Here is a 22,939-nt window from a genome sequence, read left to right as displayed (position 1 = left end):
ACAATGTTGATTCTTCCCATCCATGAGCATGGTATGTTCTTCCATTTGTTAATATCCTCTGCTATTTCCTTTCTGAGGATTTCATAGTTTTCTTTATAGAGGTCCTTCACCTCCTTCGTTAGGTATATTCCTAGGTATTTCATTTTCTTTGAAACTATGGTGAAGGGAGTTGTGTCCTTAATTAGCTTCTCATCTTGACTGTTATTGGTGTACACAAAGGCTACTGACTTGTGGACATTGATTTTATATCCTGAAACATTACTGTATTTTCGGATGACTTCTAGGAGTCTTGTGTTTGAGTCTTTGGGGTTCTCTAAGTATAAGATCATGTCGTCAGCAAAGAGGGAGAGTTTGACCTCCTCTGCTCCCATTTGGATTCCCTTTATTTCCTTGTCTTGCCTAATTGTATTGGCTAGAACTTCCAGCACTATGTTGAATAATAAAGGTGACAGAGGACAACCTTGTCTGGTTCCAGTTCTAAGAGGAAAAGCTTTCAGTTTTACTCCATTCAGTAAAATATTGGCTGTGGGTTTGTCATAGATAGCTTCAATCAGTTTTAGAAATGTGCCACCTATGCCTATACTCTTCAGTGTTCTAATTAGAAAACGATGCTGGATTTTATCAAATGCTTTTTCTGCATCTATTAAGAGGCTCATGTGATCTTTATTTTTGCCTCTGTTAATATGGTGGATAACGTTTATGGACTTGCGTATGTTAAACCAGCCTTGCATCCCTGGGATGAAGCCTACTTGATCATGATGAATGACTTTTTTGATGATAAGCTGTAATCTATTGGCTAGGATTTTGTTGAGAATTTTTCCATCTATATTCATGAGTGAGATTGGTCTGAAATTCTCCTTTTTGTTTGGGTCTTTTCCTGGTTTTGGTATCAGGGTGATGTTTGCTTCATAGAATGTGTTGGGGAAGATTCCTTCTTCCTCAATTATTTGGAATAATTTCTGCAGTACAGGAATAAGCTCTTCCTTAAAGGTTTGATAGAATTCTGGTGTGAAGCCATCTGGACCAGGGCATTTTTTGGTTGGAGGATTTTTTATTGTTTCTTTGATCTCAGTGCTTGAAATTGGTCTGTTCGGGAGCTCTATTTCTTCCTGGCTGAGTCTAGGGAGAGGGTGTGATTCCAAATATTGATCCATTTCCTTCACATTGTCAAATTTCTGGGCATAGAGTTTCTGGTAGTATTCAGAGATGATCTCTTGTATCTCTGTGGGATCAGTTGTTATTTCCCCTTTATCATTTCTGATTGAGGTTACTAGAGATTTTACTTTTCTATTCCTCGTTAGTCTGGCCAATGGTTTATGTATTTTATTTATTTTTTCAAAAAACCAACTCTTTCTTTCATTAATTTTCTGAATGATTCTTTTGTTTTCAATTTCATTGATCTCTGATTTGATTTTGGATATTTCTTTTCTTCTACTGAGTTTAGGCTTAGATTGTTCTTCTTTTTCCAATTCCATAAGATCTCTTGTAAGATTGTTGATGCACTCTCTTTCTGTTTTTCGAATGTAGGCATCTAAAGCGATGAATTTTCCTCTCAAAACTGCTTTTGCAGTATCCCACAGGTTTTGGTAGCTTGTGTCTTCATTGTTGTTATGCTCAAGGAAGTTAATGATTTCCTGTTTTATTTCTTCCTGCACCCATCTGTTATTCAACAGAAGATTGTTTAATTTCCATGCCTTTGGGTGGGGTTGAGCATTTTTGTTAGAGTTGAGTTCCACCTTTAGTGCCTTATGGTCTGAGAAGATACAAGGTAAAATTTCAATTCTTTTGATTCTGTTGATATTTGTTTTGTGTCCCAGGATATGATCAATTTTGGAGAATGTTCCATGGGGTGATGAGAAGAATATATACTCTTTACCTTGGGATGGAGTGTTCTATATACATCTATCAAGCACAGTTGTTCTAGGGTCTCATTTAAATCTCTTATATCCTTGTTTAATTTCTGTTTAGAGGATCTGTCCAGCTCTGTAAGAGGAGTGTTAAAGTCCCCTGTTATTATGGCATTATGAGATATCATATTGCTCAGACTGAGTAAGGTCTGTTTCAAGAATCTGGGAGCATTTAAATTGGGTGCATAGATATTTAGAATTGAAATGTCTTCCTGTTGTATTTTTTCCTTGACCAATATAAAGTGACCATCTTTGTCTTTTTTGACTTTAGTTGCTTTAAATCCACATGTATCTGAAAATAAGATTGCAACTCCTCTTTTCTTCTGAATTCTATTTGCCTGAAAAATTGTCTTCCAACCCCTCAGAGCTTTAATTTGTCTTTTGAAGCCAGTTGTGTTTCTTGCAGACAGCAAATGGATGGCTTGTGTTTTTTAATACAGTCAACCAATCTATGTCTCTTCAGTGGGGAATTCAAGCCATTAACATTTATTGAGATAATTGGATAAGTGTGGTAGTATTCTATTTGTCTTATTTTGTGAGAGTCCATTGCTTAGTTTTATCTTTTGCATCAGTGTGGAGGTTAGGTTCTGTCCTTTAATTTCTGAGTTCTTACTTTGCTGCTGGTCCATTGTGGTGGTCAGTGTGCAGAACAGGTTGAAGTATTTCCTGTAGAGCTGGTCTTGTTGTGGCGAATTTCCTCAATGTTTGTATATCCATAAATGATTTGATTTCTCCATCAATTTTAAAGCTTAGCTTAGCTTAGCAGGGTACAGAATTCTGGGCTGGAAATTGTTCTGTTTAAGTAGATTAAAGGTAGATGACCATTGTCTTCTTGCTTGGAAAGTTTCATTAGAGATGTCTGCGGTCACTCTGATGGATTTGCCCCTGTAGGTCAACTGGCGCTTACTCCTGGCAGCTTGCAGAATCTTTTCTTTTGTCTTGACTTTGGACAGGTTCATCACAATGTGTCTTGGAGAAGCTCGGTTAGAGTTGAGGCGACCTGGGGTCCGATAGCCCTCTGAAAGCAGTGTGTCAGAATCTTTGGTGATATTTGGGAAATTTTCTTTTATAATATTCTCTAGTATGGCTTCCATTCCTCTGGGGCATTCTTCTTCCCCTTCTGGAATTCCTATAACTCGTATGTTGGAATGCTTCATAAAGTCCCATAATTCTGACAGGGAACATTCTGCTTTCTCTCTCTTATTTTCTGCCTCTTTTACTATCTGAGTTATCTCAAAAACTTCGTCTTCTACCTCTGAAATTCTTTCTTCTGCATGGTCTAACCTGTTGCCGATACTTTCCATTGCATCTTTAAGTTCCCTAATTGACTGTTTCAGTTCCTTCAGCTCTGTTATATCCTTTTTATATTCTTCATATTGTTCATCTCTTATTTGATTCTGTTTTTGAATTTCCTTTTGGTTATTTTCCACTTTATTAGCAGTTTCCTTCATTGTTTCCATCATTTCTTTCATTGTTTGCAACATGTGTATTCTAAATTCCCTTTCTGTCATTCCTAACATTTCTTTATAGGTGGAATCCTCTGCAGTAGCTACCTCATGGTCCCTTGGCAGGGTTGTTCTGGACTGGTTCTTCATGTTGCCTGGAGTTTTCTGCTGATTCTTCCTCATGAGTGATTTCTTTTATCTGTTTCCTTGCCCTAATTTTCCTTTCACTTCCTCTTGCTCTTTAAGTTCTCGTGTCTGTGAACTCAGGCTTACAGGACCAGAAGTGTGAGAAGGTTGAAGAGCAAAAAAGGGATGAAAGAAAGGAGGACCGAGTGAAAAAAAAAAAAAGAAAAATAGAGAAAGGAGAGGGGGTGGGTAACAGGAATATTGACAAAAAGAAGAGAAGCACAGAAAGAGGGAGACGGAGCAATATAGGTGTACAGTAGGGTACTTTGATACAACCTTAAAAAAAAAACCACCTTCTGGGGGTGCCCAGTTGGGTGGTTCCCTTGAGGTCAGCAGCTCTTTGCTAACCTGATCAGACACAGTACCCCACCTCTACCAAGTAGAGAGGAAAGACAAAAATGCTATAAATCAAACCAAAACAAGCAAACAGAAAACTTTACGGGATAAAATTGGGTGGAAAACCAAATAATAGCGGTAGAAACACTAACAAAAATGAAGTTCTAATTATTGAAATAGGCAGCAATGGGAAATTATAATTAAACTAGAAAAATTGAGAAAGAAAAAGGATCTGTATGGAAAAGGTTGAACTTAAAAAACAAAACAACAATCTACAACATCAAAATAAACAAAAAAAAGAACCAAACAAAAAAAAAAACAAAAAAACACACAACCAAAAACAAAGCAGTATGTATACGTTATTGAGTATTGTCTGGGCAACACGTGGTCTTCTGGGGTATGAGATGTTAATCACAGTTCTGATACGACTGGAGGCTGCTAGTTTCTCAAACCCCAGCAGGTAGACACCCTAAATCTCTCTTCAGCCCACTTAAAAGGCACTTTGAACTTGTTCACTTGCTGAGCAGAAGGTTTCCCAGGGAAGTGCTTGTCACTGGAATCACTGCTGAAGTGGCTATCCACTTACCCTGTGTGCCAAAACTGGTCTCCCTCTGCCCCTGAGGGTTAGGGCTGCAAGGCGGCTCAGACCCCGCCCTTAGGCTACTTGGTCACTGGGTTACCAGCTCCCACCCAATTCTAGCTCTGCGACCCTGAGGGCGGAGCTTGCCGGGGCAGATCGCTCACAATGGCTGCCTGTGACCCAGAGCCAAACACTATTAGCTCCGTCTGGCTCAGCGGCTCAGACTGGGGCCCTAGACAAAGGGCCAAAGTTCTCCGCACTCCCGCTCAGGCTCTCCCCAAGGCAGTTCAGCTGAGTGCCAAGTCCAAAGACACCAAAACAGTTCACAGGTAAGGCCTTTCTGGTTTGCAGTCTCTCTGCTACTGAACTTACAGTTGCGGGTGGGTTTAGACGATTGAACACACACGACCACTTGCTGGTTTTCCACTGTTTTAGTCCTCGTCTTGGGATCCAGAAGTCTCTTGCTGACTCCCTGTATCCTCTCAGGGGTGATGATAGGCAGATCCCACCAGCCAGAGATGCCTGGAGTCCTATCTCCCCACACTCACGGTGCCCAGATGCAAGGAAGCTGTTACTCGGCTGCCATCTTGCTCCGCCTCTATTTGTTACTTCTTAAATTTGCATTTATCTTACACTTCTTTTTCTAGCAATGAGGGTTGATAATGAATTGATTTTTAGTTTACATCTTACTTCTTTCATCATTTGTTTAAAAACTGTTTTCTAATTTTTATTTGATTTGTTTTTTTACCCCTTCAAGTTATTTGTAAGTGTGATCCTTGACTTGAAAACATTTGTGGCTTTTTGGGTACATTATTATTTTTTCAACTTATAACTCGATTCTTCTGTGGTCTGAAGAAGAATCTGTATTCTCAATCAATATTCTGTATTGCCGTTCTTTGAAATTTGCTGAGCCTTGATTTATGGATCAGCATGTGGTCAATACTGGTAAATATTACCTGTACTTTGAAAGGAATATGCAGTCTGTAATTGTTGAATACAAAATTCCACATAATTAAGATAAGTTGAGTTTGTCCATCATATTTTGAATGTACATATATATTTTCCCAATGTTTTGTGTACTGTTTTCATTAGTTACTGAAAGATATGTGTTAAAATATTTTACCCTAATCTTGAATTTGTCTGTTTTTCCTTTAGTTTTGTCATTTTTGATTTACACATTTTGAGGCTATATTATTAAATATGCAGGCACTTTGCATGGTAGCGTAGGATTACAAAATGACCGTGAAGGCTGAAACTAGGCAAAGGAAACTTAATAATCAATGGGAAAAACTACAATTGTTTCATGACTTTTAAAAGTTTTTGTTGCAACATTAACTGACCTCTATTTTTAATTATACATATGTAGGGAAATGAAAAATAGTAAAACAAGTGTTTATTACTATAATTTGAAACATTAGAAACATGGGGAATTAAAGCATTGAAGTTCATGTAAAACAAAAAAACAACACATTACCAAGAGTATTTTAAACAGTGCTTGCCAATTCCTTGTCATAAGACTTATAAAGGAACCAGCTCTTCTATGCATTAGTAAATTGTCACATTCCTTGCAAAATTTGAGGCAGCTTCTAACATTTAATTTTTTCCATGTTCAATGTTATGAAATATTTCTGAGAATTTCTTTAATATAAAGTTTTTCTTGACATCCCTTTCTCTGGGACTTCTTCATCTTTTCTGTCACAACTACTTTCCTCATTTACATTAGCAATTCTAGTAATACCTTTAAAACCTTTTAGCTTACAATGTAGTTGGCATCTAGAAACATTGGAGTTACCAGAAAGCTGGTTTCAAATGCAGGATCTTCACTCAGCTAACTCACACTCTGCACGTTAACAAATGGCTTTTAATCAAGCCATTTTTAAGTATGCTCAAGTTTGAGAAGCAATATTTCAGAGAGTTGTTATCTTAGCACTTAGTAAAATAATTGATGCTCGAATGATTTACCATCACCTCTATTTCATCAAGCGAATATTCAGTTTAGTACAGTATTCTCTGTTGAAGGACACAGAATATTTTCTAAGGTATATTGAAATTATTTCTATATGCATGACTGATATTTCTAAAAAGTTCTTGTGCTTCAAAAGAAAATCTTCTGTTTTTTGAAAAATTAACCCATGCAGATCCCTGCATTTTCTGGGAATCCTGCAAAAGTGAAAGATGGCTGTACTTGTGTGATTTTCATTGTTTTTGTCAAAAACTAGGCTAGTGCATTAAAAGAGAACTCCATAGGGTGAAGTATTCATTTCCCCTTTCCTATTTGATTGCTACTATTCTAATGTTTTCTTGATTTTGTATGGAAGCTTTTACATGTCAACGGACATGGCAACTCCACAGACTCCAAGTGTCATGAATAATTGGGATAGCAATGTTTCTCATTCAGTATGGAAGCCTACACAGCTGGGTGATGCTCTCTTCCCCTTGCTGTATATTTTTGTTCCCAAGAGAGCCCCCTCCAGCTCTATTCCATAACACTTTTTCTCACTTTCAGGCTTTGTGTTAAGTGGGTTTTCTGCAGGATTCTGGATCTGAGATGAAGATTTGCAGGCAGAGAATTTATTGAGAACTCCCTTTGGAGCAACATCTATAAGGGAGTGAAGAACTAGAATTGAACTGAGGGATGCAGGGAGCTGAAACAGCCTGATGCAGGTGTCAGTATCCCAGAGAGGGCTGAGGTGGCCCTTTTGGGTTGTGCCCCTGGCCCCCTGTATAACACTCAGCTCTACCAAAGGGCCACTAGATATTGGCTGCCCACCCCACCTCCTGTCCAGGAAAGTGACATGGCTCTGTGTAAGGAGGCTTTTTTCCTCTCATTGCAACTTCTGGAAACAGACTTTGCTATGAGCTGAGTGTCACAGTCTCATGACATGTCACAATAACTGCAACAGATTTGGTTTTGTCACCTCTGAACCGCCTTCCATGGTGTCCCATAAGCTCTTCTAACACAGAATCTCTGTAGATTGAGTCCTGGTTTCCAAAATCACAGTTCGAGGAAATGATCTTAGAAGGAAATTGAGCCAATCATCTAACTCTGATGCAAATCTCTTCACTAAAGTGCTAAATCCCACATTTTTGAATGTTTTTTCCTGGATGAGGGGTGGGGGTCAGCATAATGGTATCTTCATTTCACACAATGACAGGATAATCTCAGTTCTGAGAAAAGAACCCCATGAACTCAGAACCTTGTATATAAGGGTGGCTCAGGGAATCAGCTTGGTTTTGACCAACACTGAAAGGTGCAAGGGCTTGGATGTGAGTAAGAAGTGAAATGGACTCACAACCTCAATCATGGAACGAAGTCAGCTCACTGGCAAGGGGCAGGTTGGCTCACACCTTCCCTTCATCTATTAGATTTGCACTTCAGGTAAAATCCCTTGGAGCTGTGGGAAAGAAATTCCCATGGCCCTGACAAGAGTAAAGCCATTTGGGGAGACAGCTGGTGAGAAAAAACAGGCCAAAACCAAACTGTAAGATCACAGCAACCCCTTCCCACTCCTAGAACACTTCAGGCCATTGTTTCTTAGAAACAGCAGAACAGTAACTTTTAGTCTGGCCTTGGATGGGGGTCGATTAAGGGAGTAACTCCTAGATTTACCCTGAGTGCAAAACTTAGTCCCGGGTGGCACCTGTGGCTCAAAGGAATAGGGCGCCAGCCCCATATGCTGGAGATGGAGGGTTCAAAGCCAGCCCCGGCCAAAAAAAACTGCAAAAACTTGGTCCCTCTTCAGAAGGAACTCCCTCTGGGACCTCCCCTCCCCCATTCAGCCCTACTGATAAAGGATAATGAAAGGCTCTTGAAGCTGTATGAAAGCTGAGCTGACTCTTGGTCAAACTTCACTCTGCTTTTTTTCTCTCCTTTCTTTGCTAATAAAGCCTTCCTAATCCCTAAACTGGCCTCCTCTTCTTTATGTAAAAACTTCCCCACCGTGACTCTATACCTTGTCCCCTCAGGAACTGTGAAAGTTATTCTCTCCCTTGACAAAATTTCTAAAATTTACACAGACAGCAATGGGTGTATTATTAGATTGAATCACATGAAATGCCGATACAGGTTCAGCCCACAGGGCTAACATTCTTAATCTTATTTCCATTGACCCCTAATTGGGCCACAAATAGCTTTTAAAGGTGCCTCTCAGCCCCCTTATAATTGTACAAAACTTTTATGCTTAAGAGCCTAAGTGACTTCAATTTTGAGGGGAGAGGGGGCACAAGTGTTAATAAATTTTCTGCTCACCCCAAATTGAGAACATTGGTGTAGCCAACCTAATGTGAGAAAACCTAAGTTCCTTCCTTTGTCTCACATATTTATCTAAGGAAAAGTCAAATAAGCTTTCAGAATCCTAGTTTCCACTTCTATAACGTAACATCTGGATCCTGGGCATACAGATGTTAAAAACCAATGAGCCTGGTAGATGCTCCAGCACAGATGTGATCATGACTGTGCTGGGCAAACTGTGACGTTCTCTATAACAGATGGTAGGGCCTGCCTGGTCTCTCCTGGTCCAGGGCCTTCCCTGTCCCTCTGGAATCAGGCAGTGCCATAGATGAGTGAAGATGGAAAGGCAGAAAAACAACAACCCCTTCACTAACCAAAGGCATTTTAAAACCTCAGAGGAGATTCTTTTCAAGTTTGTGGTACGGTTGCTGGGTCTGCTATCCAGTGACCACCACAAAGGATGACCTAGAAGCTGAAATGCTTGGCTTGGGAGCATACTGAGTGTGTCTGTGCCCAGCAGGCAGATTGAAGACGGATTCTTAAACCCCAAAAGTTCTGCCTTAGTGAGACATTCTTTCAATCTCACCTTTACCAGCGGCCAGTGGTGAGACTGGGTAGACAGCATGCAGTCTTTGGATGAAAAAGCAACTGAGTGTGTGGGGCTGACTTTCCCTGTCTGCCAGAATCTGTCTCTCTATGAATTCTGCTTTCTCTTTGTGGCGAGCTATTCTGTGGATGCAGTCACTGTGCTGATTTTACTGGCAATCTCTCTATCCTGAGACCTTTCCTCAGATTTAAGAATCACCTGCTTTTCTAAAAGGACTTGTCTCTTTCCTGATATCTAGCTATAGTTTTCTCCCTTGTAAGAGACATGGTCAGATTAATTTTATATTACCTACATTATACATGAGTGCAATATCCTTGTAGAAACAAATAATAAAATGTTAGAGAAAGCTAACGATCCTTTTGACTCTCTAGCACTTTGAATTTTTCTCCTGGGCCATGCCTGGAGCATATCTTAGATCAGAGTAATTCCTGAGAGATCCTTCAGGGGACCTTTGTCCTGAAAGGGACAGGTGTCCATAAGCATGCATTTGGTGTGGCAATCAGAGCAGTGTCACACTAGCAGTGGCAAAGGTGACATAGGGTAGACTAAGTGAGCAGAGATTCCTGTTGCCAAATTTTCTGCTCTAGCAACCATTTGTCTTTCACATCTAGAAACAAAATTCACTATTTCATATAAAGAAAAATTATGAATTTTTTACTTGTGTGTGTGACTTGGCTATGGAAAGAACAACATTTTAAAATATACTGAAATATGGAATACACTTTTAGTTTTCTAGTTAGTCTATCCCTTCTAGAAATTCCTATGTCTCTATATACAGCAAAAGTAGATTTTTTATTAAACACATATTAAACTGAATTTTCTGAAAAGTCTATTAAAATGATAATATGTGCATTTAATGTATTTTTCATAGATTCAGTTTAAAAAATGGAGACTCATTCCATACTGAAATCCTCAAATACGGACAGTTACTGTGGAAGCAGAACCTGAAGCACCTGTCCCCATTTCTAGAAGTGTCAACTGAGAACAGCATCTATGAAATTGCTTAGCCTCTAAATTTCAAGAAAGCACAATTCTTTATATTGTAAAATATAGGAATGTATGTTTAATTTTAAAATTATATTTTTCACTTTTTCTTTCTATAGCATAAACAAGATAAAAAATGTATTTTTTGCAAATAAGAATTGTTGAACATGGAGTCCTTACTAAACAATAGGCACTGTTCTATTTGTTCTCACATGAAATTTCATTTCATCTTCATAGTAAGTCCATGAGATAGAGAATATCCCTGTTTCTCGGTAGCAAAAAAGAGGAACCGTAGGCTTAGAGAGGAGAGATGGGTAGCTAGTAAAGACCAATCCAAGAGGCAAGCCAGGGCTTCTGCCTGGCCGGCTGCCTCTGTCTCTAGAACTGCGAATTTACTGGAAGCCTTTTGCTCCTGCTTGGGTTGACTGTGCCGTATATGCAGATTCAGACTAGTTCCTACTTCTGGGGCTCTGATAGTTGGATAAGAGAGTTTCTACTTCCCTGTGCTTCTACTTACTGTTGTGAAACATACTTGGGGCTCAGATGAGAATGCAACTTGGCCGCCTTCCCCTGTTGCTGTGAGAGGAAATGCCCAAGACTCAGTCAGCATCCCATAACTTGATCAAATGCTGTCTCTCTTTGCTGCCTGTAGCCCAGCATTCCTGGGTCTCCTTTGTATGTCTCACCTGAGGTTTTCCTACTTAAGCCACAGCCTGAAATCCTGGCATAGCCTCTTCCCACAAATCACAGCACAGAGACACTGCCACCAGGAACAGGCTTTAATATTCAAAGTAACTTGGTATTCAAAGACCCTTGGAGCAAGGAGGCACACTGCAAGGAGAGGTAAAATAGGTCGGAAGTTTGGGGCACAGCCTCAGGACAGAGAAACACACACCCCAGACTCTACTAACAAGTTGCAGGTGGGTGGTATCTATTTTGGGACTCAACAGAAGATGGGAAGACTGATCTTTCCTGTTTCTTGTTGAAGCCACTTTACTCCTCAGGTCTAAAGCCTATTGGGGTAAAGCCACCAGGTACTTGTTTGGACTCTGTCTGCTCCTGTCTCAGAAAATGACCCCGAATTTTCTTCCAATACTTAGGTCTCTTTGGTGGTTTGTGGAAAGGAAGAGGCTGTGGGAGTTCCTAGGGGACTTTGATGTCACTTGTGTTGGGCTTGAGGGCTTTGAGTTGGGCTCTTGGTTACCTTAGGAGTTGTTTCATGTCTAATGCTCATCCAGACAGGGACAAAGGACTTCGTATTGCAAGCTGGGACCTATGGGTCTGCATACTTCTTAAATTATAAAGGAATATTTATTACTTCAAAGTGGGGTAAATGAAAAGGGGGAGAGAAAGACACTGTAGAATGAGAGTGTGTGGCTGGTCTTTCCCTCAAAGGAGGAGAAGAAGAAGGGAGAGCTGTGCTTCTTTGACCACTGCCAATCATAAAATCACCCTAATTAAGCCAACGAGGCCAATGGACACTCTGTAAACACACTGCCAAGACTCAGGAAAAATCAAGTCTGTGGACAAGAAAGAATTCTTGTTAAAATGAAAAACATATTTTACTCTCCTGCACCCCCTTTTTTTACTGGAAGTCCTTCCTAGTAGATGTACTCTGCTTTTACACTGAGAACAATTTTCCTGGAGCTTCATCACACTTATTAACCTGATAGAAAGCTATAGAAAGGGACACTGAACTTTGTAAGGTCCAGCACCTGATTCTGATAATGTATCAACACCAGGAAAAGTAGGGCTTATTCTCAACAGAAATTAACAGTAATGTTCAGCTCTATGAAATAAAATGAAAACAGAAGGCTCGGTGCCCATAGCACAATGGTTATGGCGATAGCCTTATACACTGAGGGTTGTGGGTTCAAACCTGGCCTGGGCCACCTAAACAACAATGACAACTACAACAAAAAAATAGCTGGGTGTTGTGGCGGGTGCCTCTAGTCCCAGCTACTTGGGAAGCTGAGACAAGAGAATCACTTAAGCCAGTGATTCTTAACCTTCCTGATGCTGCAATGTATTTTCATTGTTACAAAGGGGTCGTGACCCACAGGTTGAGAACTGCTGGCTTAAGCCTAAGAGTTGGAGGTTGCTGTGAGCTGTGACTTCATAGCACTCTACCCAGGGTGACATAGTGAGAGTCTGTCTCAGAAAAAAAAAAAAGAAAGAAAGAAAAGGAAAGCAGAATTACTGCATCAAATAAGTCTGGTGTGGAAAATAAACATTAGACTCTCAGGAGTAGTTAGTAGAGGGACTATACTTTATCCTTCAACTTCTAAGATGTTTTCTTGCCTACTAAAGAATTTCTAGTGATAAAACGTTCCATAGTTTACTTTGAAAGTCTGTATTAGTATTAATCAGCCTTACTATCTAGAAATATTCCTGATAGTAGCTTAATTTTCCTGGGCCTCAGCGTTGGCTCGTTTACCAGCCAGGCTCAGGGTATCCATGCCTGATGCACTAGGAGGTCTGCGTGACAATGAACTCTGTGGCAGGTCCTAGTCTCAGACTCAATAGACCCTGCAGTAGCTTGTCCTCCATGTCAGGGGTCACACGATAAGTAAGAAGGTCTGTGAAAAATTTAGTTGGGAGATAGGAAAATGGGCAAAGATAACTGGCTGTGGCAGCCCAGAAGTAGGAACAGTTCAGAATAAAATGTTAGTTTGATAATCATCCTTTCCAGTCCTCTCACTTGGCAATAAGGAGGTATTGACTGGCTTTGTGGTGGCTTATTGTCTCCAGAAATGGTCTCTTTGAGTGACCATTTTGATAAGTTTAAAGAAAAACATGTCCATGTTAAAAAAAAAAAAAATAAGACGACAACAAAAGCAGTTGAGGTAAATAGTCTCAGAAAAAGATGGGATGTTCAGTAGCTGAAAATCTTCTTCTTACCATCTTGATGACTTTTGGTACAACTTTGGATACTCTTCTGTGCACGCTCCATACTTCACATTTATAAAGGAGAAGGGGGCTCTTCTTTATAAATGGTGAGCTATCTGAGAACTAAAAAGGGTATGGCACATACCCTGATAGCCCTATGAAAATAATGCCTCATACATAATGTGCTTATGCCTAGGTGTGTTTCAGTAGACCAAGAGTGGCCACAGCAATTCTTATTTTCTTGACAACTGATGGCCTGGTCCCTGGGGAGCATCGGCAGCCAACAGTGACCCTCTACCTGACTGATACCAGTGGAAACAACCACTCTTTTGGTGAGTCTGACAATTATCCCCTTAGGGCCACAGGAGGACAACTCCATAGACCCAGGAGTCAGTCTGATGTCTATCTCTAATACTGTTTGGGATCTTGCCTACATCACAAGCCTATGGAGGGGATAAAAGGAATATTAGATACAGAAATATGTTACTAGATGAATGGCTTAAAAGATTCATCTCCTTATTTCTCTTCAGGAACCTATGAACTGTCATGCCAGCAAAACCCACTGATCATCAATGTGACCCATCACCCGAATGTCTTCTTCCACCCTACCACCTCAGTGCTGCTGAATTTCTCCTCCCCACTGGTGGGCATCTCAGCCGTGGCTCTAAGGACGTCCTCCCACATCAGTCCTTCTGCTCCTGATAACTGCATCTCAGAACACAAGGGTCAAAATCATCAGGGACAGAGGTACAAAGTCTCCTTTCTTGCCCATCTCCCTTTTTCTTGTGGTTATGATCAACTGCTATGGTTTAGTTACATAGTGTTGTCTATACAGTGCTTGCACAATCCCTAACTGAAAAATAGATGTAGGGACTACTCAAAAGACATAGGAAGCAGATAAAGAACAATTTGTAGAAGACATACTTGGGTTTTATATTTTGCTCTTTTTTTTTTCTTAGCTGAGCATAATTTTTACATAAATATTGAACATCATTACCAGGTCTTAGCATGTTTTATGAGAAAAACACTGACTTCAAATAATGCTGTTATATAAACTGCCAAAAACTCTCCACCAAAATCTCAGTGTTCCCTCAGCTATGTATATTTGTATATTTTTCCACCTTCTCCCACCTGGACAGCATGAACAGTAAGTATAATAATTACTTGTGAAGGCAGGCCACATTGTCATGTAGAATTATGTGTGGAAATAGGAAATGCATTAGCTACATGTGTTTTTCTATGGGTATCTATGATTTTCACCATCTAGATAAATGCAGCTATGAGGCTGGCTGGAGTCTCGGCAGCAGCTAGCAGAGGGATTGGACTTCACAATGTTGGCCTGGCCCACACCTGGGGAAGGGGGCACTCCAGACACAGCAATCTGTGCTGCAGTTGGGCTAGAATCAGTGTATGAATGGTCTAATCAATTGAGTGGTACTGAAGGTGACAGGACTCATTCCTTCAGGGAAAGAGGTGAGGTCACCTATTTGGGGCTCCAGCAGTGCTTCACTGCCATGGAGGAATTCTAGTACCAACATCCCCATCCAACATATATCAGGAATCCAGAGCTGACAGGGATAGGGAGTAGATGGCACTAGTATGGTACCTCAATTATCTATTGCTGTGTAGCAAAATATACCAAAATTTGGTGGTTTGACACAAAAAACATTATCTGGGTGAGAAATGCAGATGCAGCACAGCTGGGTACCTCTGGCTTAGGGTCTCTTATGAGGTTTCATCAGGTTGTTGGCTAAGACTGCAGTGACCTCCAAGCTCAAGCAGAGCTGGAGAACTCACATCCAAGCTTGCTCTTGTGGCTGCTGTCAGGCCTCAGAAGAATGACATCCAAGCTCACTCACAGTGTCTGGCAGTGAGCATGCTCACACAGATGTGGCTCAGCCCCTTGCCACGTGGGGCTCTCCACAAGCTATCTCAGTGTCCTTATGATGTGACAGCTACTGATCCAAGAGAGAAAGGCAGCCAGAGAGGGTGAATACTTGAGAGACTACCCCAGAGGGGAGCCATAATCTTTTTATAACATATTATTGGAAGTGACAGCCCATTACTTCTGGCATATTCTAGTTGTTAGAAATGAGTCAAGAAGTCTAGCCTGTACTTAAGGAGAGATGTTTGCATAAGGGTGTGAATCACTGGGGGCCATCTTGGCGGCTATCTGCCACAAGCAATAATAGTAGTTTATGTTAATTGAGCACTAACTATGTGCCAGGTATTTTCCAAAGTGCTAGGAAGGGAGAAATAGTAAGTGATAGAGTCTGGATGAGGGACATTGTAATGTTAGCTAGTTGGTCTGTCATTTTAAAGTCTGCTTAGTGAGCAAACACCTACAAATGTTAACATAAAAATGTAGACTATAAAAATAACATTTATTAGAATTATTGCTCTCTCATATATTTTCAAATTGTTTTCTCTACTGGCTCTACCTCTGGCCTTCAGCCATGTGGAATTTCTTTCAGGTCCCTGAAACATGTGTTCCTGATGAGCTTTTCACATAATGTTCCTACTTTCTTGAATGCCTTCCAGTTCTTCTTCATTTCAACTCATAACCCCCTCATCAGGATTCACCTTCTGTGGAGTTTTGGCAAATTCCCTCCCAGTTTCCACAGGACATAGTACCGTAACCTAAACTCTGAAAAAGTAGTTATCACTTTGGGTGGTAACTATTTATTTCTTTGTCATTCTTTCCCATTAAACCAAGTTCCCTGCAGTAGGGATTCAGCTCAGTATCTCACAGAAGTTAGCAGAAGGTACAGCACATAACAGGTCTGAGAACTGGATTGAATGACAGTCATCAGCTTTATCTCTAAACGCTCCAAGGAGTAGAACTGAGTAGGTCAATCAACAAAGTAGATGCCTTGACCCATCTAGACATAAGGGACAAGCATTCCCTTCACCATCATAGCTGAGAAGTTTCAACAAAGAAGTCTCTTCATGGTAATCACTGCTGCTGGTTCTTTGCTTATTTCATGTGGCACTGAGGCAAAAACAAGCTTTATATGCATGCATGCAAACCAGTGGAAATAGGATATGATTCTCCCATTTCCAGAGAGTGTATCTGGAATGCATAAGCATGTCTAGACCACATGTGATTGACAGCAGCCATGCAAATTGGCTTTCCTTGTCAGTCAGCAGATCAATCCAATATACTAAACTTTGATACACAGGGAGCCTAATAGATCCCATTTGTTTTCATTGTGAATATATTTAAAACCAAAATACTTATGCTCCTTCAAAGAACTGAAGTCTTTTTGCAGCATTTTATCAATCATAGCTGTATATTGAGATTTATCATAATATGAAACCCTCAAATTCTAGGCATGGTGAGAGGGATTTCTGGCTGCCTCCTTCTTGCCCCTAACAGTCTGAATCCCATTAATACTTACATGAGGGGGGAGAGCTGACAGATGCCTGGGAGTAGAAGACGTGTTATCCATTTTGCATTTAATCATTAATGAGCAATGACCTGTCCCTCCTACAACACTACATTTTTAAACCAGCCTGATTAGACAGAATTTCAGCAGAAAACCTGTAAACTTATGTCTGGCTCTCCGGTGATATTCAAAGACTCGTCTCCCTACTTCACATTTAAATAGCAACAATACAAAAAAATATGAAAACTGTTCTCAGCATCTGAAACCAAGACTGGCAGTCAGAATTTCCTCCTGATTGTAAACGCATCGGAGTTAAAATGAGAAACATAGTGGGAAACAAAAGCATTTTGTGTTTTCTGAAAGAAAGCAAATAGTGAATGGAAACATACTAAAAGAAGATAGGGAAATAGGTCATTCCTTCCTCATTCCCTGGCCTGTTTCGCTTTTATCCGTCTCTTAGTTGTAGCTTCCATCCTGTTTTGATGGCTCCCTGGTTTATGGCCCTTGGACCCTTTGGGCTTAGTCTACTCATCTTGAATACCTTAATCTTGAACACCAAGTTTGGTTTTCCTGGTGTTGTGCACCCCTCCCCCCAGGGCTCAATGAGAGCTCAATCCATTCTTATCCGTCAGCTGTTTGTAGCTCTAAGCACTTCAAAGAGAGGTTCTGTACAATCTACCACAGCACCAAGATAGACCTCCTGTCACCCCAAGGTTATGTTGATGGCTTTGAGAAGTGGAAACTATCTTTTTTTGTTGTTGTTAATGGGATTTGTTGTAATGGGATTTGGAGTGTGTTTGAAATATAATCCAGGCACTAACACATTACAGATTTAATTTATCTGAGTAAATTTGTTTACAGATAATCAGGACTCTTCAGGTTCAACTTTGAAAATTCACAAGGTTGGGTGGTGCTTGTGGCTCAGTGAGTAGGGCGCCAGCCCCATATACGGAGGATGACGGGTTCAAACCTGACCTCAGCCAAACTGCAAAATAAGAAAAAGATAGCGGGGCGTTGTGGCAGGTGTCTGTAGTCCCAGCTACTCAGGCGACTGAGGCAAGAGAATTGCCTACGTCTAAGAGCTGGAGTTTGGTTTGCTGTGAGCTATGACTCTACAGAACCCTACCAAGGGCGATAAAGTGACACTCTGTCTCTAAAAAAAAAAAAAAAAAAAGAAGAAGAAAGAAAATTCACAAAGTCTATGTTAAAAGAATTTATCAATAGTCAAGAATTATTGATGGGCATACCATTTCTCCTGCAATAGAATTTTGTTTTTCTAGTTACCTGAATACAATGAAAAAAATCAGTTGTAACTTCTCAATTTTACGTGAGGCTGTATGCGCAGGTGCTCCCAGAGATGAATCTTCTGGAGATGAAGAACATCATCTCCTTTTCCAGGACATGGGCTGATGACAATCGTCAAAACCCTAATTACTCATCTATTTGAAGTGTTTGCATCTCCCCTCCTATCTACCTAGAATTCTCTCTCTACTGGCCCTATGAAGAATTGAGAATGTGCTTTGAACCTTACATATAACTGTGTTTCTTTCAGTGTTTCTTTGTATTTCAAGGGGTTTTTGCTTTCCATAATTCCTTTCTTACAATTTAATGCCACATAATTGGGTATATAACTTTTTGTGATGGTTTTATCTTTATTAAGGTTGTACGTCTTATAACCTTTTTGCCCCTTTAACTGCTTTTGGCTTCCTATAATTCTTTGTCTGGAATTAAATTTTGAATCTCTGCTTTCCTATTGTTTGTATTTGTTTGATAAATATTTGTCTTTCTTTTCTTTTATTTAACCTTTCTTTATCTTCACTGCCAATAAGCCCAGGGCACATTGTTTCACTGCACTATTTACAAAAACAGTAAGACTTTACCAAGTCAAAGCACTCCAGAATTTTATTCTTTAAATTTATTTTGTGATCTTCAAGACTTTAGGATTCTTTAGAACAGGGGTCCTCAAACTTTTTAAACATGGGGTCAGTTCACTGTCCCTTACACCGCTGGAGGGCCAGACTATAGTTTAAAAAAAAAAAAAACTACGAACAAATCCTATGCACACTGTACATATCTTATTTTGAAGTAAAAAAAACAAAATGGGAACAAGTATAATCACACTGCCTCATGTGGCCCGTGGGCCGTAGTTTGAGGACCCTTGCTTTAGAACATTGGAGCATTTTTACCTTTGGAATGATTATCTCCCAAGATACAATAGTTTTTGCCAATGCCTCCACACCCCACTGCACTTCACCAAGACCATAATACTTCCTGATCTGAAATCTTGAAATGAGAAAGAAAGGATGATACTGATGGGAGTAATGAATGGAGAACACATTTCTGACCAATGAAAAACAAGTCCAGTTTTCTAGTCTTTACAGGAGCCAGGAAATGAGGAAAGAAGGACCTTCTTTTTTCTTTATTTGCTCTTTTTTTAGAAAACAAAAAGTGCATACTTGACTTCCACTGATGCTTCTCAAATTGTCTTCAATACTTTTTTCAAACAGGATGAAATCCTGACAGATTCTGGCTGCCAGTCTTGTTTTTTGCTATTGATAAGAGTTTTCTTATTTTTCTATATTGTTGGTATTTAAGTGGGAAGCAAGGAGAAATAGCTACATGGTGTATTTTTTGTGAGATAACTGAAAATAACAGGGTTATTTTCAGGGTTTGTAGCAAGTGCTTTCTAACATCAGATTGAAGCACCACTTACAGCAATCGGCACACCATTCCACCTCTTTACTTTATGTCATCTTCCTTTTGGAGGGTGTTCCAGTTTTCAATCAAATTTGTTGCCTGTTGGATCCAAATCCACCCTCATCACCTGTGCTGGAATACCAGGGTTGTATTTTATTAGCATTTATCCCTTGACGACTGTCACCATGCTAAACATTGACAGCAGAGGATGCTAGGGAGACATTGCAGGAGAAAGGGTCATCTCTTCCTGGTTTCAGTGTTTTGTTTCTGTTTTGCTGAGGTGACATGCTCAGCCAGTGGTATTCAGGACATGTGTAGTCAAGCACAACAGCCACATGGGTGCTCAAGGCACTTGTCTTATCTGGCTCTTTATCACAATCAGCCAAAGTGGCAGTGTGATTAATTCTGATACTACTGGATGTCATGATTGCTAGCATTCCATTACCCATTGGTAAGGAAGGAGTGTAGTATAGACTCAAGTATTATATATTTGGAGAGAGACAACCAAAGTGATCCCCAAATCCCATCTTTGTGAATCAGTTTCATAATGTGATTCCCAGAACCATTCCATGTCAGCTGGGGTCCAGTCAGAACTAATTTGAATAGGAAAAATTTAATATAAATAATTACTAGCTAGTAACAAGGTATTAATTACTAAGGGTAAAAAGAACTCTAACAAATAGAAAAATGGTAGATAAGTAGAGCAACCATTAATTTTATGACTGATGGAAGAGTATCAAAGAAAGGAGCAAATGTGAACAGGCTTCCCTCTCAAAGCTGAGACTCAGATCTCTTCAGAGGCAGTGGTACTGTAGCAGTGGATGGCAGGGTTCTTCAAGATGAAGCACGTGATCAGTAAAATGCCCACTAGGAAACAGATAAAATTTCATGAAGAAACTCTCTGCTGGAGCATGATTTGGACTTTCAGGAAAGCTGCCCATTGTGAAGCTGCTGAAACTTAATGGGAGGTCGCCACTGAGGACTGTTGTAACTTAGTAACAGGCCACCACTCTGCAGCGATGAAAGGCCAGCAGTGGACATTGATGACAGCTGATGAGAGGTCACCACTGGGCACTGATGACACCTGATGAGAGGCCACCTTGGGCACTAATGAGAGACTACCACTGGACTCTGATGAAACCTGATGAGAAGCCACTACTGGACACTGATGAAACCTGATGGGAGGCCACCATAGGACACTGATTACACCTGATGAGAGGCCACCATTGGACACTGATTACACCTGATAAGAGGCCACCATTGTGCACTAATGAGAGACCACCACTGGACTCTGATGAAACATGATCAAAAGCCACCACTGGGCACTGATGAGACCTGATGAGAGGCCACCTTGGGCACTAATGAGAGACTACCACTGGACTCTGATGAAACCTGATGAGAAGCCACTACTGGACACTGATGAAACCTGATGGGAGGCCACCATAGGACACTGATTACACCTGATGAGAGGCCACCATTGGACACTGATTACACCTGATAAGAGGCCACCATTGTGCACTAATGAGAGACCACCACTGGACTCTGATGAAACATGATCAAAAGCCACCACTGGGCACTGATGAGACCTGATGGGAGACTACCACTGTGCTCTGATGAAACCTGATGGGAGACCACCACCGGGCACTGATGACACCTGATAAGAGGCCACCATTGGGCACTAATGAGAGACCACCACTGGGCTCTGATGAAACCTGATGAGAAGCCACCACTGGGCACTGATGATACCTGATGGGAGACCACCACTGCGCTCTGATGAAACCTGATGAGAAGTCACCACTGGGCACTAATGAGAGACCACCACTGGGCTCTGGTGAAACCTGATGAGAAGCCACCACTGGGCACTGATGACACCTGAAGAGAGGCTACCATAGGACATTGATTACACCTGATGAGAGGCCACCATTGGACACTGATGACACCTGATGAGAGGCCACCTTTGGGTACTAATGAGAGACCACCACTGGACTCTGATGAAACCTGATGAGAAGCCACTACTGGGCACTGATGACGCCTGAAGAGAGGCCACCATTGGGCACTAATGAGAGACCACCACTAGGCTCTGATGAAACCTGATGAGAAGCCACCACTGGGCACTGATGACACCTGATGGGAGACCACCACTGCGCTCTGATGAAACCTGATGAGAAGTCACCACTGGGCACTAATGAGAGACCACCACTGGGCTCTGGTGAAACCTGATGAGAAGCCACCACTGGGCACTGATGACACCTGAAGAGAGGCCACCATTGGGCACTAATGAGAGACCACCACTGGGCTCTGATGAAACCTGATGAGAAGCCACCACTGGGCACTGATGACACCTGAAGAGAGGCTACCATAGGACATTGATTACACCTGATGAGAGGCCACCATTGGACACTGATGACACCTGATGAGAGGCCACCTTTGGGTACTAATGAGAGACCACCACTGGACTCTGATGAAACCTGATGAGAAGCCACCACTGGACGCTGATGAAACGTGATGGGAGGCCACCATAGGACATTGATTACACCTGATGAGAGGCCACCATTGGACACTGATTACACCTGATGGGAGGCTACCACCAGACACTCATGAAACCTGATGAGAGGCCACCATTAGGCACTGATGAAACTTGAGGTACCACTGACACTGTTGGGAGGCCAGCTAGGATGCTGGTGTGACCTGCTGGGATGTGTAGAATGTCACTGAAGTTTACTAGGCAGTATGGACCTCTGGCTGACCCACTCTCTGCTGGTCACTGAGTGATATAGTAGCAAGTAGAGGAAAATACATAGGAATAAAGAAGATAAACCTTTCCTCTTCAACCTGCAGTGTCTCTCCAGTGTCATCTCCTGGAAAAAAATGTGACATCATGCTGTATGGCAAAAAAGAAATGTTCATGTGATGCAGCTCCAGGATCACAAAGTAGGGCAATGAAGGATGGGTTTGGAACTGAGAGATAATAAGTGAATAACTGTCAGAGAAAGTCCTGTCAAATAACCAAAAGAAACCCCTTTTCTCTGTGCTTTTTAACTTCTCGATTTTAACGCTAACATTGTTTTTCAATATAATTTCTAAGTGGATTGAGCTAATTAGAAATGTGTATTATTTTCTTCTAAAGTTTTGAATTTAAGTGCAAGGCAAACATAAAGTATAAATACTTTATTAGCTTTTTCAGTATAAATATACATTCTGATTGAGATAGAAAACAAGTAATGGATACTCATAAATATAAAATTTCAGTGGGTTCTGAGGTTTGCCTTAAACTAAAGCTTATCAAGTCCAAGTATTCTAATATAAAATTGAATGGATAATAATCTTTTAAAATTAATATACATGTGTTCCTTCTCTCCCTGTTCTTATTCTCATTTTACGCACACACACATTCATGAATGTGGACAATTGAGAGTTGATTTTTGTAACAATTTACAAAGGATGTTTGTATGTGCGCACACTGTATACATTGTCATACTTTACCTCAAGCAAAAGGAAGGCTTCTGAAAAGTTTAATGTAAATTGATTTGTTATACTAATTATTCTATATGGTGCATTTGTGTCTCTGTGTGTTTATGTTTGTGTATTGATGTGTGTTTGTGCGAAGAAAGAGACTATTCATTGTTCAAAAAACATTTCAGAGCCACAGTACGCCAAGAATCACTTTTAAATTGAGAAAACTGAGACA

At 40.7% G+C, this 22,939-nt stretch overlaps 1 protein-coding gene across 2 annotated transcripts in view; it reads left to right on the top strand.

Annotated features, from left to right (window-relative positions):
• PAPPA2 (pappalysin 2) overlaps positions 1–22,939 on the top strand; it is a 300,676-nt gene that overhangs the window by 178,447 nt on the left and 99,290 nt on the right. Inside the window, exons 12-14 of one of the 2 annotated variants that reach the window (XM_053607821.1) lie at positions 13,362–13,497; positions 13,696–13,912; positions 17,416–17,487. In XM_053607821.1, coding sequence (XP_053463796.1) covers positions 13,362–13,497; positions 13,696–13,912; positions 17,416–17,419 — 357 coding nt within the window. In that variant the 3' untranslated portion in view covers positions 17,420–17,487. Of the gene's footprint in view, positions 1–13,361; positions 13,498–13,695; positions 13,913–17,415; positions 17,488–22,939 lie in introns of those variants that run through there. The other variant, XM_053607820.1, reaches the window with a different exon arrangement.

Source organism: Nycticebus coucang, chromosome 10 (assembly GCF_027406575.1).
Source record: "Nycticebus coucang isolate mNycCou1 chromosome 10, mNycCou1.pri, whole genome shotgun sequence".
Lineage (NCBI taxonomy): Eukaryota > Metazoa > Chordata > Mammalia > Primates > Lorisidae > Nycticebus > Nycticebus coucang.
The sequence above is the reverse complement of the archived record's forward strand: the minus strand, read 5'-3'. Positions and strand labels throughout refer to the sequence as shown.